This window comes from Helianthus annuus, chromosome 2 (genome assembly GCF_002127325.2).
Source record: "Helianthus annuus cultivar XRQ/B chromosome 2, HanXRQr2.0-SUNRISE, whole genome shotgun sequence".
NCBI classification, from domain to species: Eukaryota; Viridiplantae; Streptophyta; class Magnoliopsida; order Asterales; family Asteraceae; genus Helianthus; species Helianthus annuus.
Genome location: NC_035434.2, coordinates 158,776,579 through 158,795,477, shown reverse-complemented (window position 1 = coordinate 158,795,477; position 18,899 = coordinate 158,776,579). Strand labels below are relative to the sequence as shown.

General features: G+C 34.5%; 1 protein-coding gene and 1 long non-coding RNA gene across 4 annotated transcripts in view; one reads left to right on the top strand and one right to left on the bottom strand.

Annotated features, from left to right (window-relative positions):
• Positions 1–6,812, bottom strand: part of LOC110925949 — a 42,282-nt gene extending 35,470 nt beyond the window's left edge. Inside the window, exon 1 of the long non-coding RNA XR_002584880.2 lies at positions 6,617–6,812. This is a non-coding gene — a long non-coding RNA (uncharacterized LOC110925949). The remainder of the gene's footprint in view (positions 1–6,616) is intronic.
• On the top strand, positions 931–10,393 carry LOC110925933. 3 transcript variants are annotated; one of them, XM_035985101.1, is made up of 5 exons: positions 931–949; positions 1,931–2,043; positions 4,232–4,409; positions 8,329–8,527; positions 10,110–10,393. In XM_035985101.1, the coding sequence occupies exons 3-4, from the start codon at positions 4,248–4,250 to the stop codon at positions 8,503–8,505; spliced, it is 339 nt and encodes a 112-aa protein (XP_035840994.1). In that variant the 5' UTR covers positions 931–949; positions 1,931–2,043; positions 4,232–4,247; the 3' UTR covers positions 8,506–8,527; positions 10,110–10,393. The 3 variants fall into 3 exon arrangements, with proteins under 3 accessions (XP_035840994.1, XP_022025427.1, XP_022025420.1); XM_022169735.2 differs by lacking the exon at positions 931–949 and having other exon boundaries at positions 1,848–2,043; positions 8,329–8,523; XM_022169728.2 differs by lacking the exon at positions 931–949 and having other exon boundaries at positions 1,853–2,043.
• The last annotated feature ends 8,506 nt before the right edge of the window (positions 10,394–18,899 follow it).

The window sequence follows — 18,899 nt, the reverse complement described above, 5'->3', positions numbered from 1 at the left end:
CTGTGTGCACACTGCTAAAGCTGGGCCACACTCGAAAATCATCCGAAGGGAAGACACTCATCTAGTCCAGAATTCCACCCGCTTGGTTCCCCGCGTGGGAGCAACACTGGACTAGGGGGTCCTGAAGGGGTATGGTCCCAAATGTTGCATCAGTCATACGCACGTTGGGCCCTAACCACACTCAATCGTCAAAAACTCAGCCAATTCCAAGACTCACACACAAGACCTAACCACGTAGCGCAACCTCGACAAGCCCATGGCAATGCGCCAGTACAAATAGCAACTGCCTGCAACCAATCAGCGTGCGACAGGTTTGCCCAACCAGTATCATATGTAATATTCACCGCTCCATTATCTCTACTCACAGCGAAAGACAGACGTAACAAGCATGGCCAGCAACTTTCCCGCACCCGGGCGACAGGTAAGCCTAAGACTCAATCTTTACTTTCGAGCACTCCTAACAAGTCTAGTACTCCTACCACGCTTGCACGCTGGAGCAACACTAGACTAGGGGACTTGATGGGATACGGTATTAGACCCGACCCGAGCGGTCGGACTTCCCGTTACTTGTTGCTTTTATATTAATTATTTATTATTGTTGCTTACTAACCCAACCGCGAGGCCCAACGCGATGTAGTTTACACTACTTTGGGCTGGGGCTTGTAGAGATAACCCTTAACTGGGCCTGGCCCATTGAGGTTAGGGGAGGCCCATATTCCCTATATAAAGAGGTATTCACCTCATTATTAGGGTAGAAGATATGGAGCCGCCACACTTTTTGTTACTGGAGACAGGGGATTCTTTCCCCTACCGGTGATCTCTACAGCTCCACTTTCTTCTTTTCTCCATTGCAGATCTATGTTCAAGAGGAAGAACAAGACGTGATTCTCACCCACTCAGAGAAATCGGTCCAGTCATCCCGGCGGTGATTCCGTGTTTCTTCATTAAGGTTGGTCACTTTAGTTCAAAATTCAAATCTTTTAAATCTGGGTCCATATGTTTCAATTTTGTTGCCATTTTCATCTAAAAAAAATCTGGTCGATTTTTTAGTTAACATCTAGTTTTTTTTTTTTTTTTGTATTTTTCTTCCCTTTTAACGAAGGGCAAAATTGTCAGATTTTTTTAGTTTGCTATAATAAGACCAAGCGTAGTGGGGCGTTTTTTTATTTTTAATTGCCTAATCACGCCCAAAAACGCCCCTTCACCGCCCCCTGGGCGTGATTGGGCGTTATCTTGCAAAAAAAGCCCCTTGGCGTGGTTTGAAAAACGCCGAATGGGGGGATTGTTGGCCAATCACATTTGAGCTTCCATTTGCTTGGCCAATAAGATTTTTAAATGTTTTTATTTTATTTTGTTTTACTACAAAACATAATGCCCATTGCCCAATAATGTCATCCCCACTACACCCACTTTAGAAAACGCCCAATAATGCCCTATTGCTGACTGGGCTGCCACATGGCGCAAAACGTCCAATGGTGAATATTGCCCACTACACATGGTCTAAAACGTTAAAAGACCATTTTAGTCTTCATTAAAAGGGAATAAAAAGACAAAAAAATTGTATGTTAACTGAAAATCTGACCAGATTTTGATTTTGGATGAAAATGACAACAAAATTGAAACCAAAGAGACCCAAATTTAAAAGATTTGAGTTTTGAACTAAAGTATTAAGGGCGTGTTTGGCTTAGCTTATTTTCAACTTTTGCAAAAGGACTTTTGCCCAAAATAAGTCAGGAAATCCTGACTTTTGACAAATCCAAAGGACTTTTGCCCTTCAAAAGAAACTTTTCAAAAGTCATCCTACCCTTCAAAAGTCCTTTTACCCTCAAAATAAGGACCCAAACACCTCTGAAAGGGAAGAAAACCGTAACCATTTTTGTAGTTTGCTCTTTAAATAAAACTAAAACAAAATAATAAAATATTTCTCAAGATACCAGTTTCCTAGCAGCGGTTGACAGCCATTAGAAATTATCTCCACCGTGTTACCGCCGGCGATTCACCGGATTTCTTATTCTCCGGCGACACTGTCTGACTTCTATTAAGGTGCTCCGTTTTCACTTAATTTTTTCTTTAATATATTCACTTAATTCTTCAATTATGCATACTTACACACATACTCACATCTGCTCAACTTATATACGATTATTTTATGTAATTTTCGTTCATTTTTACACGAAATTGTTTTCGTTTTGTTAATTGTGTAGAAGATATCGATAGAATGTTGTGAATTTGATGTTTAGTGACTGTTAGGGTTTTTTGTTTTGTTTTTCACCTTTTTTAGCCCTAATTTAAGTTGATCATGCGTTTTGGATGTTTATAGTTCAGGCGATATGAGTATTTCACTTAATTGTTTGATTATGTATAGTTACATACATAATCACATCTGCACAATTTTATATCTGATTTTTCTGTGTAATTGCCTTTCAGTTTTATACGAATTGTCATTGTTTTGCTTTATAGTATAGAAGAAATTGAGATGATGTTGTGAATTTGATGTTAAGTGATTCCTAGGGTTTTTTAGATTTTGAGCCCTAATTTCAATTGATCTACTGGTGTTTTACAGTTAAAAGTTAGTAGATGAATTGATATGTTTGATGTTTCTGATGTTTATAATTTAGGCAATTTGAAATTTTCAATTAATTGTTTGATTATGCATCGTCATGGTTTAAAAAGGCTTTCCGAGGCCCGCCTCGAGGCTTTCGCCTCGGCTGAGGCTATGAAAAAACGCCTTAAAGGCTTAGCCTCATAGGGGTCAACTGAAACCTAAGCCTCAGTCATCCGAGGCTTTTTGAGGCGCCGAGGCGGTGAGGCTTAAGCCTCGCTAGACCTTGTGAAAATTGAAAAATTTTAGGTTTTCTGGACTTTATGTTAGATACATTTAGTGTTTATTGGGCTTAATTGGTGGGCCAACCCAATAGTTCACTTAAAAACATCTATCAGGTTAAAAAACCTAATTGGATGATGAGTGGATAGCCAACCCGAGTGGGGATGAAGATGGCATTGGTGGAGTTGGTGGGTCAAATGAGGAAGAAGGTGAGAGTTCATCATCTAGGAGGAAAAGGAAAAGAGTTACTCCCTTCGTCTTATTAAAAGTGTCCTATTTTGAATTTTCGAAGTCTTTATTTATAAACTTTGACTTTAATTATATATTTTTTGTGTTATATAAAACTTGATGAAAATTAACCCGATAAAAACACTTGTAAAACACACTCAAAATCATATAACTTTGATCAAGTATTATCTAACACAAACAAAATTATTTAAGGTCAAAGTGTATAAATAAAAACTTTGAAAATTCAAAATATGACACTTTTAATGGGTCGGAGGGAGTATTAATTTGGTTGATGAAGATGACGATCTAAATACGCCAGATGAAAACTTTGAGGATGATGATGCGGAGGAAAACGAGTTCTATGATATTTAGATGTCATAACATTACTAATTTAAGTTGTTCGAACTATTTAATACTATTTTATGATGTTTGTTTTATGTTAAACCTTGTTTGTTGAACTATTTTCTATTTATGATGTTTGTTTTGTGTTACTTTGTGATTTTTATGAGATATATATATATATATATTTTAATATTTTCAATAATGTTTCGAGGCTTACGCCTTGACCTGCCTCGAGGCTTACGCCTCGTGAGGCTAAGGGAAAATGCCTCGATACCCATTTCTACCTTTTTAAACCTTGTGCATCGTTACATACACATATGCACAATTTATGGATGATTCTTCTGTGTATATGAATCTGTATTCGTTTTGCTTCATCGTGTAGAAGATATTGATAGAATGCTGTGATTTTGATGTTAAGTGATTCCTAGGGTTTTTTTTAGCCCTAATTAATTGATTGTACTGGTGTTCTACTACTGGAAATTAGTAGATGTTTGATTGTGAATGGATGTGTTTGACGTTTTGGATGTTTATAAATTTAGGTGATTTAAATTTTTCACTTAATTGTTTGATTATGCATATCTACACTTACACATACATAAGCTCATCTGCACACTTTATGGATGATTCTGCTCTGTAACTGTCGTTCAATGTTCATACGAATTTGTATTTGTTTTGCTTCATCATGTAGAAGAAACTGATATATTGCTGTGAAATTGATGTTAAGTGATTCCTAGGGTGTTTTGGAGCCCTAATTTCATATGAGGTTTGGTTATGAATTGACGTGTTTGATGTTTTGGATGATTATAATTTAGGTATTTGAATTTTTTGTTTTATCAGGTTTAGACAATTAGCCATGTCCAGGCCGCTTCTGCTAGTTACGTTGCTTTTGTTGATGGTGTTGACTTCTCAACTGGATTGGAATCAGAAAATTGTGAACGATGTAGAAGCGAGATCATCGGTTCTTTCGAGGAAACAACAGTATGTTCTGGACAGGAAAGAATCTGTCAAAGAGAAGGTAAGTATTTCTGTAATTCTGTTATTTATTCCTAATGCATTGTGCCTTTACTAGAGTTTGCGGCTAAGTTATCGTGTGTAGATAGACCTTGGTTTTAAAAAGCGCATTTGAGGCGTGAGGTTATGGGGAAAACGCCGCATGGCCTTGAGGCAGCGCTTCACGCACGGTTGAGTCAAAATTGGTCAAAGTTAGGGTCTTGAGGAGGCTGGTATGTAAAGACTACAATTAGTTTACTTGATAAAAGTCTGCTATGTAAAATAGATGAGATGGATGCAACTTTTAGTCTTAGATAGAGCAAGCCTCGCATGCGTGAAGCTTTCCCCTCATGTCTCGCCAGCGGCGGATCCAGGAATTTTTGTTACAGGGGGCAAAAAATCGGTCAGATCATAAATTGACCGGGTCAAGTAAACAAAAGATTGTGATAAAATAATATGAAACGATTTAATATAATTTATACAATCGAACTCATTAAATATGATCAGGGTTGTCCTCTATGTGTTTTTTGAAATTTTCGGATATACTTAATTACATGTTCATTAGTAACATTGTCAAGACAATCTTTATACACGGCACAAACTATACAAGCTTACAAAAAATCAAGTCTGTGATTTATGAAGTACTTTTACAAGTTTTCTATAGCTCGAATCAACGATAAATTAAATAGTTAATCAAATAAGTATTACGATTAAACATTAAGAAACATAAATAAATAAGAAAAATTGAATTCTCAACTAAATACGTAATTAAGTTTTATGCACTAAAACTATTAATAAAAATCTAGAAATTGTGAATTCAAAACATTCAAGTCGGAAATGGTTAGTAGTGTGGCCCTTTAAGAATTAAACCAATGGAGGCACTAGGACTTTACAATCTAAATTTTGAATGTTTTAAGTGGAATTCTGGTTGGCTTACGGGGGGCACGTGCCCACCCTCACAATCAAGTGTATACGCCAATGACAGCCTCGGCTTCGAGACGTAAATGTCTTGGAGCGCCTCACATTTTTTTCAAACCAAGATTTAGACTTGTTCTTATATGATTATGGATTGTATTATGGTAATTGAGGAATGGGAATACGTATGGCAATTGCTGATTTCTAGAAGGCATACACTAGAATGCTAGTAGGTGTTATGTGATATGGAAATTTCTACAAAATGCTGATACTAATATTATATTATCATATTGGAAACTGTTATGGACGCTCAGCAAAACATCTATAGACAATTTTGACTCATTGTGCTTGTATTAATATTAGCAGCTAAGTTATCGTATATAGACATATTCTTTTGAGAATACTTTTATGAAAAAGATAAATAGAATGTGATTTGTGTCTCCTTTCTTCCTTCCTGCATATTGTGGCTTTGGTACATTTCCATGTGGTTTCTCTCTACTTTTTAGAGTCTTCACATCCAATTCTCTATCTCTATGATTTCACTAAAACTCACTATCTTTTAAAAACCCTTTAGGGCATTCACTGATTCACATGAGGTTCTCTCTATAGTTCCTTTCTCAAAATTATAGAAAAAGTATAAGGTTTTTCTTCCATTTGTACTCCATCAACAACTCTAAGATAGAAACTAGTTTTAGAGAACCTACTGTGAATGCTCTTACATCTGATTCTCCATATCCATCTCTATTCAAATAAATAATACTTGTTTATTATTTTTTTCTCTTTCCTATACTCACTAACGTTTATGAAGATTGATATAGAGAATGAATAGTAAATAGCTATATTTAGAGATTCACTGTAGCATCTCTATATATTTTCTAAATTTTAGAGAATCGGATGAGGAAGGATTTAGGTAGTTTTTCTTTTACCATTCACTATATTTTTCTATAAATATTTATAAATATTCCAATGTGAATGCTCTTATAAGACAAGGAATTAATTGACTAACTTGTTTATCGTCTTGTAACATGTAAGGTATGAACTATGAAAGAAAGCTCATATAAGAATAAAGATAATTGTCCTCTAAGATCATATCATGGAGGAAGCACGGAAACACGACTATCATTGTTATTAGATTCACTAGAAAGTAGAACCTTTTGTATTTTTATTTACACCGTGCAGACCCTTTACGGTTCCCTTTATGAACATTTTTGCCGTACTAGGTTAATCCCATTCAGCTTGTATATGTCATTACGGTTCATAGATTGATGGACATGATTCAACAAGTTTAAAGAAGCAAAGAATAGATTAAGTACCTACTTGGAGTTTTACTTAATAATGCTCATCCCTCATATCCAGTTGTCTTGACTTGCTTCTTATCCAACGTTTTCATGATATGAGTTTTTGAACTCGGAAAGCTTCTTCCAGATGATTGGGTTGCTGATTGCTACAAGTGAAAGTAGAGAACAGAGATTCGACTGAATGTAAATACGGAATATAGCAAATGAATTAAATATGGGAGTGAACTATACGAGGCTATTATGCTATATTTATTGTAGAGATGCACTTCGAGTGGTCCGGACCAGTCCAATGTTCGGTCACTCTCATAATCAGTCTGGTCCATGATCCATCACCGACCAAAAATTAGGGCCCGTCTAGTCCCGATAGTCGTTTAGGGTTCGGTCCCACTTTGCTCACTCTTGTCAAGATTTCTACATGTGAAAGTAGAGAACGGAGACTCGACTGAATGGATATATGGAATATAGCAAATGAATAAGTTTGTTTTTTGATTCATGGGAGTGAATTATAGGAGGCTAATATGCTATATGTTTACTGTAGAGATGCACTTTGAGTGACCTGATCAGTCCAATGTTCGGTTGCTTTTTTAATCAGTCTGGTCCATAATCAATCACAGACCAAAAATTAGGGCCTATTTAGTTCCGACAGTCCTTTAGGGTTTGTCCATCTTTTTTAAATAGAGTAAAATGCCATTTTCGTCCCTGAGGTTTGGCCACTTTTGCAACTTTTGTCCAAAGGTTTGTTTTTCCGCATCTGGATCTAAAAGGTTTGAAATTTTGCGACTTATGTATTATTAGCGTTAAGTCAGGGGTATTTTTGTCTTTTTAGACATTTTTTTTGTTATGATTAAAGGGTTTGAGTGGGAAGAAAGTCAACAGAGGTGGATCTTTATTTTTTATAGTGTCTTTTATTTTTAATAAAAAATGTCTAAAAAGACGAAAATGCCCCTCATTTAACGGAGAAAAATGAATGGAGTTAAGGAGTTGGAGGAAAATGGCAAGATTTTAAACTTTTTGGATCCATGTGCGGAAAAACAAACCTTTGGACGAAAGTCGCAAAGCTGGCCAAACCTCGAGGACGAAAATGGCATTTTACTCTTTTAAATATTAATTACTTATTTTGGGTTTTGGTTATTAGTCAATAGCTGAATAGTGATTTTCATATGTGCACATTTCTCTAGAATACGAGTGCACTCTATATAGTGATGTTTCTATTCATAAGTTCAAAATCCACGGTGACTATTAGCAGATATGAATATGCTCTCTTTAACAAAATGATTAATGGGGTATATAAATATATATTTAAGAGTAAATTACTTTTTGAGTCCCTGTGTTTTAGTGGTTTTAACCACTTGAGTCCAAAATCAAAAAGTTTAACACCCTGAGTCCCTAGCCATTTATTTTATAACGTTTTGAGTCCAATTTTGTTCATTTTATAACGATTTGAGTCCAAAAAATTGGACTCAAAAGGACTCAAATGGTTAAAGAAAATGCTTATAGGGACTCAGGTCGTTAAACTTTTTGCTTTTGAACTCAACTAGTTAAAACTACTAAAACACAGGGACTCAAAAAGTAATTTACCCTATATTTAATAATCATAAGATAAAATGACCTTAGGATCAAGATCCATGGCATATAACACATAAAGATAGAATGTAAATTGTTGTAAAGTACACTGTTATTTAAGTGGTTTCAGTAAGACAGTGACTCTTTTGTATCTTATTTCAATTGCAGATAATCTTATCTCAGGAAAAGCAAATTCAGAAACTTAAAACACTTGTGCAGAGTCTACAAGAACAGTTGCAGCACTGCAAGAGCAAAGATGAGTTTGTAAATGACACCACGGGTTCTTTGACTGAAGTATTAAATGATATGAAACAACAACAACAACAACAACAAATCATGGAGTAATCAAGATCACTTCCTTGTGTAGGTACTGCGCATTACTAAATTTTGAACTAACATCGTAACTGAAGAGAACCAGTTCTTTTAGGCCAAAAAAACCTTCCAAGTGTATATATATATATAGAAAAAGTATATCGTACATTACGGCTTAACGTACTTCACGTACAACAACGTGCGTGATTTGTTCTATAACATGCGTGATTAATGTTTTCAATATGCGTGATTATTGTGTTTCAACATGCGTGATTTTAGATTTTTGAGTTATAACGTGCGTGATTTTAAAATGAACGTGCGTGATTTTAAAATGAACGTGCGTGATTTTAAAATGAACGTGCGTAATTACCTGTCGTACGTGATGTATGTTAAGCCGTAATGTACGTTAACCTTCCTCTATACACACGCACACACACACACACACACACATATATATATATATAGTGAAAGGTTTAAATACAAAAGGCTCTTAACCTGGGACGGTACGTGACCACCAATATAACGTGTGTAATTATGCAAATAACGTGTGTAATTAGGGTTAACCCAACCCCATGCGTAATTATGCAAAGTTAATTACTATTGTGCCACCGTGTTCAATTGAGAGCCTAGATTAGATCAGATGTGCGGTTGAGATGCTCGCGTACGCATCACACATTCACACGATAAGGAGGTATTGTACGTTAACCGGCCTCTATATATATACACACATATATATATATTTAAGATAACCAACTTTCAAGAATATGATTATAATGTAATTTGATCCTCTAAGCAGTCAAAAGCAACGAGAACACTCTGAGGTGGCACCTGAAAGCTGTAAACAAAATTCTGAAACTTTGATGGTTTTTTTTGCTTCATTGATGTAGTAAATCTGTATAAATTACAATTTAATATGCACAACCACCTTTGTTCTTCAATTAATTAAGACAAAAATAAGAAACAACCCTCTTTACTATATGATGTCAGTTAGATCGTCTGTTTTATATCAGACACAGGCTTTATTTATTGAATCCTTGAGCAAACAGGAGAGTGAGTATATGCATTCTACTGTTACAGGGTGTAATTTAATTTATAGATAAACATTGCACTCAAATTAGTTAAGTTTCCTTTTTCGGTTGCATACTCGGGCTTTATTAATTGTAATCTTACTTTTATACTATTTTCTTTAATTTTTGAACAAATAATTTAGAATCTAGAGCACTAAGCCACATATTTGTCAATAGTGAACGTAGCTATCACTATAACACACTACGTAGCGTGTAGGTCTAGGCCCGCTATTAGGGTTGTAGCAATAGATAGCGATAATAGTCACAGTTGATTTTATTTTTTTTGGTATTTTTAATATAAATGGCAATTAAATATAGTTATAAAATAGCTGGATTTTAGGTTTTTGTTAAATATACATGTAAAATAGCATATATACACCAGGGTATTTTGATATAATATACATATCAAATTAAAAAAGAAATTCTAGTGTATGGCTATTTATAAAATAGCCGCCCGCTATTTATCGCTATTCGTTATGTAGCATATAGGTACCTTATCGTTATTTGTCGCTATTCGCCATTAACAACTATGCTAAGCCACTAATACAACTTTGTGAACTCAAATTGCAGATTGAGTAATGCACGGAGAGTAACCCGATGACGTTGACTTCAACCATCAACCTGTCAAAACCCGAATTGTATTTTCAATGTTTGCATATAAGTAAATGGTAAGTCTGAATTTCAGATGTTTTCCGGGCCTAATTAATGAAAGCTTGTATCATTTTACCGTAATTTATGGTGACTAATAATACACCGCCTTTCATACGACTGTGCATCAGTTATAGACATCATTTAATAGCTGCTTCTAACTTTTCATTATTGTGTACTTGAGAAAAATGTGTTGTTTGTTATCATGAACCAGTTCTTGTTCTTGTTGGGTCAAAATCAGATGCCCACCTAACTTATGGTTTTTGTTTTATTTTATTTTATTACTATTCTTAATTAAATAATATGTGCTCGAGGTGGCAAAATGAGTGGGTGGGCGTGTTGTGTAAGGGGTTATAACGGTTTTTTTTTTTCGCGTACAGTTTGAAAGTGTCGGCTATAAGGTAGGGATGAGCATTTGGTATGGAGTACTGGTATATGTGGTACAGTATTCAGGACCCACTTTTCCATAAATTCAGTATCAGTATTTTCGGTACCGGTACTGATAAGGTATAGTTATCGGTACCAGTACCATATAGAGATGCTCATTCGGTAACGAGAAACGATACTGTACCAATAGGTTTGGTACGATATTCGGTACCCACTTTTTTCAAAAATTTGGTATCGGTATTTTCTATGCCAGTACCGGTCGGTACCATTTCCAATCTCATCTCTAGTTTAAGGGGTTAAAACAGGTTCTATTGTTTAGATTGAAATGAAATGTGCTAATGTGGCAGTTGAGGTGTGAGCACGTGACATAATAAAGAGTCACGTGATGAGAAATAAGCAGTTTCCAAAATCTGTTGTGGTAAATGTTATTGGTGGGATAATTTAAGAAGGATTGTAGATGAGACAATAATTAGGGTCATGGGAAACTGGAACAATATTTATTCATAGACAGAGATAGATAGGGTTGCTCTGAAACACCATTGTAATTTAAGTTTTGTATACACATGAATTCAATTGTTGAGATGGGAGTTTGGTCTAGCACTTAAAAGGCGATTCCTTATGTGGTTGGTTTGACAACATTCATTTGAATTAAATCTTGATTCCAATCTAGATGAACTAGATTCAATTTGATGCTTTTCTTGAATTTTTAATGAATTTAACCATTTATTACTACACATGATCCAAATAGTATTTTAGACGTGTCGGATAGATTGTTAAATACCCGAAAAATGTTAAATTTTTGAAGTTAATCAAGGTTTGGTTTTGATGACGGTTAACAACAATCGCATTATGTTTCAACATTGGTCACTATAAGCGTAAAAATGTCAAATCGAATCTTACTCTTTACGCTAACGATAAACACGAAAATTCAGTAGTTTTGTACATTGATGTAAACTCTTTATGCAAACGGATAAACACGAAAATTCAGTAGTTTTATACATTGATTGATAAATGCAGACAGACACATGTTGACATATATAAGTTAGAATTATAGGTTTGCCCTATATTGTGTTTTCGGTTTGATTCTTTTGTTGGTTGCCATATGAGAACAAGTTATTAACTATGATTTGAGAATTACAAACATACAACTCGTAACTGTGAAATGTACAAATAGTTCGGATATTGAGATGTTGAGTTTGTAGGCTTTGTGGCAGCCGGTCCTAGTTATTAGGCCCATTTAGTTAACTTGTTGACTAAGGAGTTAACTCTAATGTTCTATAAATACCAATGATGTAATTGTAATATTTGTGAGAGCATCTAATAAAAGTTATACTTAGTTGCAACCTGTGGACGTAGGTCACTTTGACTGAACCACGTAAATTCTCGTGTTCTTTATTTTCTGCTAGTGTGTGTGTGTGTTCCGTTTCCGCTTGAATCTACTCCGATTCGATACCTAACAAATGGTATCAAAGCTTCTGGTTCGGTTAAACACACAGGTTCACACCGTCCTCGCAGGAGAGGGAGAGGGTTGAATAAGAGGGTCCAGTTTGCTGCTGTTGCATTATCACCGACTTGAGTACGACTCGTACCAGTATCTGGGTTCGGTTCGTACGGTTTAGGGTTTCTGGCCGCGGGTTTTGTGGTTCTTCGGGTGTTGTTGGTTCGCAGTTTCTTTGGTGTTTCGTGATTAGGGTTTTGGTTCTTGAAGCCTAGTTTAACGCTGGTATTACTCTCGGGGATTAGGGTTTGGTTTATTGAAGGTTGCTCGGGGTTCGGGTGCTTGGTTTCTTTGGTTTTTTTTTTAATTTTCTCATTTGCAATGGCTGAAGAGGGAATTTTCGAATTGAGAAGTTCAACGGTACTGATTTTCTATGGTGGAGAATGCAAAGTAAGGTGTGGCTTAGTGAATGCGATTTGGATATGATACTAGAAGAAAAACCTGATTGAAGGGATAAATCCGCCAAAGCAATTTGGGACTCAAAGAACAAAAAGACAAGAGGTAAAATTACGTTGGCTTTGATTAGGAGTGTTGCCTTTAATATCATGAGAGAAAAAACTGCTAGTGGTATGATAACACCTATGTCAAATATGTATGCGAAGCCATCTGCTGGTCATTGGGTGTTCTTGATGAAGGAACTGTTCACAATGAGAATGAATGAGGTTAATTCGATTTTTATCTTGGCTAGCAACTGTGAGCATGAAGTTCGATGATGACACCCAGGCTGTGATTTTGTTATCTTCCTTACCTGATACTTGGTCAGGATTTGTGACAAAGATTACTGAGCTGCCAGAATTGGAAATTTGAAGTTTGATCGGATCCAGGATCGTGTTTTGGATGAAGACATTCGCCAGAGGAACTCTAGTGGAGGCTCTACTTCTGGTATGTTTAGTGTTAGCAGGGGAAAAGGTAATAATTGAAGTAGTTGGAGTCGTGGGAAAAACTTGTCAAAAGCTGGAAAGAATGTGAAGTGTTGGAATTGTGATGAAAAGGGGCATGTTAAAGACGAGTGTCTTGGTCCTAAGAAAGAGGATGGTAAACAACATATAAACAGTGTTGTGTCAGATGAAGAATCTGATGGTGACGTTGTCACACCCCAACCGATGGCGGAAACATCAAGGCGAGACATAACAGATTGTTCAAAGACAATATAACACTAAATTTGCGACGATAAATTAAAATTCAAATTTCATTTCATTTCATCAAATTCATACATTACATTGTCTCAAAAGAAAATACAACAAATTTGCAAGTTACAAAACTAAACATAAAAATGCATAAATAAAATTTTGTGAGTTTCTAAATCCACCCTAAGTATATTTCTTGTAAACGCATCATCAAACATGTCCTTCAACATGTATAAAATATCCGTGAACACAAACTATGTCAGTAAGCATACTAGTTTGTCTACATAGCATAAGTATGAATAAAGTCAAATCCACATGTTTAAAGTATACTAAAATCATGTAATCATACTAGCATGCAATAGCTAAAAATCAACCCAAAGTTTCCATAAGCGTAAACTTATCACCGAAGTGAATAAGACCGTAAAGATTGAATACTTAAAATGACCCAACAAACGGGGCGGTGTACTACTCCTATAACGCTATACATGTTAAAGGGGACTTTTTAGAGTTAATGCTATATTTTTTTAGAACGACGACTTTATTCTATTAGGCTACCACACTCCTCAAATTGGAGAGTCTCGTTGCCCCACTCCGGTTAGACTATGTTGTCTTAACCGGGCCTACGCTGGCTTCAGAGTTTGGCTTTGGCGTTTCCCGGGAAACCATACCGCTGACTGCCACTTGAAGCCGTTGTGCCACCACAAAAGTTAAACACTCTCTTGCGTAACACACGGTGGGACAAAAACCCGGGTGGGCTCAGAACCTGACACCTCTACAAGAAGGCTAGGTTCTATCCATCATTGTCAAATCTACCAAAGTGACACAAGTAGGGATTTAAGTTGGGTCTCCATTGGAGAACTCAAGGCTCCCTACCACTAGGCTACAAGTGGTGGATCTAAAGTTAATGATAGATAACATGACATAAGATTGTTCTAGCATGTATGACGCTTTAGCATAACAAGTAAGCATGTTAAAAGATTGAGTGTTTGCATAAGGTTGATTGTATGTGTGTGATTATGTATTTAATTACAGATACATCTTGCAACCCAAATAGTGTTTAAAGTGTAAAATGGGTCAAGTATGAACTCACAATTTTGCGAAGTTAAACCGAGTTAAGTCACAAACGAGCGTAAGGATTTGACGAGTGAAACGAAGTCTAGCCTAAAAGGGGTAAAAACGTAAATTATAAGTGTATGGAATAAGTAAAAGGTAAATGAAAGGTAAAATAAAAGTAGATGAAAATGTAAGGGTAAAATGGAAGAATAAAGTCTAATAAAATGATTAATCAAAAGTGTTTATGTATAGTTGTTTTAGTAATCATATAAATTTATTATATGATTATATGTAGAACTACTATATTAAATAATGTCTAAAACATGGTTACAAAAGTCGTTAGGCGTTCCCTAGTCGGATTTGAGAGTAGGTGGAGATTACTTGGCCTAGGCGGAGATCACTGGGGAGTAATTGGCCTAGACAAACAATATTTGGGCCTCGACAGCCGACCTTGTAGCGAGTACTCGGAGCCTAGGCGGGACTTTTACAACCATGGTCTAAATATAAGGATACTAAGCATTAAAAATATTAAATATCATATTTTTTATAAAGTGTCAAATATCTAGTTTAAGTTATTTATAACTAGTTTTTTATATTAATAGATTGGGAAAAGGTAAAATGAGAACCATTATAAGTTGTGAGAACCATGAGAACTACGCCTTTCAAAAGGTTTTTTCAAAAAAAAAATCTCAAAAATCTTAAAAAAATTCACTTATTCCTACGACAAAAAAAAAATCTTGCTTGCAAAAATTTACATCAGGTATAAAACTTTTAAATCTCCGTATACAAATTTTACATCAGGCGTAAGTACAGACTCGATAAGTTTTTTTGCTTTTTTACAGATATGTTTATAACATTTTCATTTATGTTTGTGCAAAAAATGGTGGCCCAACTCGCGCAGGAAGTAGAAATTCTAATGGTTCTTAATTGAATTGAATAGATAAATGATAAATAAATAAATAATTTCTGGAAAAATAAATAATAAAGTTTAAAACAGAAAGTTTTTATCATTTTAATATTTATTTTTTGCCCAAAATATTTATTATATTCTAGTTGGTTTTAAACGGATTTTGAGGTGATAATAATGCCTAAAAATGGCAAAGATTAATATAAATAACAAAAATTCAAGAAATTTCAGAAATGAAAACAAGGATAAATCTTCCATAAACTTCATAAGAGTTTCACTAGAACACGAAATCACCATCTATTTGGTTAGTGGGATTTTGGTTCGGTTTTTGAGAAAATAAGCAAAGATGACTAAAAAGCTATAAGAAGTACATGCAAGTGTGTAGATGGTGGATTTGCATCCTAAACCACTACATGTGCCTACCTTAACACAAGACATCCAAACATTTGACTAGTTTGGAATCTTGGTTTGGGTTTGGCAATTTTGCCTCAAACGGGTCAAACAATGCATAAAAATGAAGAAATAAGTGAAATACATGAATATAACTAGTTAGTTCATGTAAGTACACTTCTACAAGTCCCAACCGTAATACAAGAACACTCAAACATGGTGTTTTGGTTTGATAAATTGTTGGAAGTCAAGTTAGAGGGTATAATAGTCAAGAACATGCATGAATAGTAGAAAAATTCAGAAATGAGCCTTAATCATTCATGTTTATGGATTAAATAGAAGGTTTGTGGTCTTGGATTCATGATAAACATAGTATAAACAATAAACAAACTGAAATGAAAGAAAGAATACAAAAATCTGGAAGTCGAATCTTTCGGTTTTGACTTTGGATAATCTTCAAGAACGCATAAATTATAGAGAATTTGGAAGTGAATTAGGAGTGTGTAAAGAGAAAAGAGGTGTTTAGTACAGAAATCGAGTGACCACGCTATATTCTTATTCTTGTTCATTCTTGCATTTCATTTGGTCTTGCTATTGTTACCATGATTGTTTCTTGGGTTTTACGCAAAGTAGGGGTTCGTTACCTCAAATGCAATTCATCAACCTAAAGGTGATTACCTTTTTATGCTATTTGCCTAATAGAAAAGACATTCGATTTCAGTTTTGAACTTAACTTAAATTGAATTAAGAACCAACCTTTTAGAAAAATGTTGAGATAATAAGCGTTTTAGAAAACTAGAATCAAATAACCAATTATGTTTGACCGACTCTTCGATTTTTGCAGTTAACAACAACCAAGTCTAACGATACGATCTGTATACAAAACAGTGGCGGAGGTAATTTATTAAGAGGGGTAGCACGAGCTACGGCTCAACCCCATATTCGTAGTGTATTTTTTTCGGTTTTTTTTTTTTTTTTGCAGTTTTATACAAAGGATACCCATAAACAAATACGAGGACACCCCTGAATTAATAGGCTAGATCCGTCACTTATACAAAATATGACTTAGGATGCAGTTGGTGGTGGTCTTTCATGAAATAGGCTTAAGTCAATGGTAACATATTACTAAAATTATATCAACCTAATTAAGATAAATTATTACAAATCATAAACACAATTATATACTACTAAAGGATATGAATGACATTAAAATTTCAAACACTCAACTTCCACCATAATCTTAATTTCCAACCCCCACATAGCTTGTATTTAAATTTCATGAAGCTATAAAGATACGGATGAGTCATGAAAGATATACATACGCATATAGTATGGATAATATTGAAAGATACTAATAAAACATATATTTGCATGTCAAAATTTGACTAGTACACAGGTAACATAACCTTCAAACATGTGCATTTTTAACTTGTTATATAAAATATAATTTTGTCCTTGACTGCTTACGAACACATGATTTTTGTGAGTTATTTTTCGAAACTACGTGATAGATTGGTGTTACACACAATGTTTTAAAAATCGGTTTTTAAACTGTATAGGGTAGGGCACAAAAATGGTTCAACCACAGTACCCGGTTGTACTAGGCAATAATATCTCATTGACTAGTTAACCATATAATTCCATAATAAATAATTTAAAAGTACATAATTCCATAACGATAACAAATAATAGCCCAAAAAAAAACTCCAAAGTACTCGATTTGAACTTGGAACGCAACAGTGGAATAAACAGACAGCCTCGATGCGAAACCTGAACCTGTTCGCGACAAGCGATTAATGATCGCTAGGTTTTTTCACCTTTTTTACTGAAATATGGAAAGTAAATCTTGGAATTATCGGAATTTTATTAAAAAAATAAAAATTTAAAAATCAAATTTGTTGATTAACAAGACCGGTACAATGGTCTGAACCGGTATTACCGGATTTACCGCCATCACATAACAATTACTGTTTGCTAGTTTAACCGGCCATTATCTTACTAGGCTCGAGACCAACGGCCGGTATTACCGGTATTAATTTAAAACATTGGTTACACGTATATTTTACATAAAGAATACGAGATCAATTAACCTTGATATCTATTATTTGAGGTAGTCTACATCTTACCCTGCTCAGATCCTAACTTAGCTTTGTTATTGATGGAATTTACCGAGTATGATGATTTAGTATTTGAGTGCGTCCCTAGTTTTTTAAAGGGTAGATCAATTGGATTTCAGTCTACTCCAAAGGCATATGCTGTTTAAACCCTGCGTCCTTAGTTATCGTATTATAAACTTAGGAATAACACAAATACTAATCTACATCTTCATTTATGACACCTTAAAATTTTCTTTGTTTTTACGTCTTGAGACTCTTTATATGTCATGGTGGCGGATGGTGGAGATAAAGATGAATTGATGACATTAGTTGTCAAATTGATGACGGTTATACATATTATGTTGACAATATAGAAATAAAATCTACAAGTCAGTGTAAATATAAGGTGTTTTTTATATATATAATTATATAATACGAAAAAATGACTATGCTACTTAATAAAAAAAAATCAAATGTTTTGAATGTAATATCACAAACCAACCATAATTAATATTTCATCTACTTAGTAGATACAATCAAAGTATATAAATGAATCATCTTAACCTACCTTGTTATAGTCATTTAGTGTCAATTTATGTCCAAATTATCATTAGGAAATTGTTATGATCATAAAATACTTTTTTTTAACAAAATCATAATTAGGAAATAGTTCTAATTAGAAAACATATTTAAGTTAATTCCTTGACTAACTGTAGCGTAACAAGATTATTCAACTTATTATCCATGTCACAAATGCATCTCAAATGTATTGCACTAGGTTTGGTCTTACAAATTTATTTTCTTAACATCAAGTTATTAATTTTTTTTTAATTTTGGTTTTTAAGTAAACCAATATAAAACAAGAATAGGTTGCATTAAAGGTGAAAATAAAAGAAGTGAATTAAATTTAACAACTCTATGCCGATCATATATAAATGAAATTGAATGTGCATCATAAAGAAACTAAAAAGGGTGTAGTTGGAATCGTTAGAAATTTAATTAGTTTTCGATTTAAAGCATTTAGCTACAGATTTATTAGGTTGTACATTGGTTGTTAATATATGCATGTATATTGGTAGCTACAAGTTAATGCATGGTGACCAAACAAAGTAGATTTCATGGCTTGTACATTTGGCATAAATATATGTACCTTGTACTTGCATCCATGTTTCTTGGTAGCCATAGCTTAATGCTAAGGGATTTTTGTGACAAAAGTTAGGTTATGATACTATCTGAACGTTGTATTTAATAATG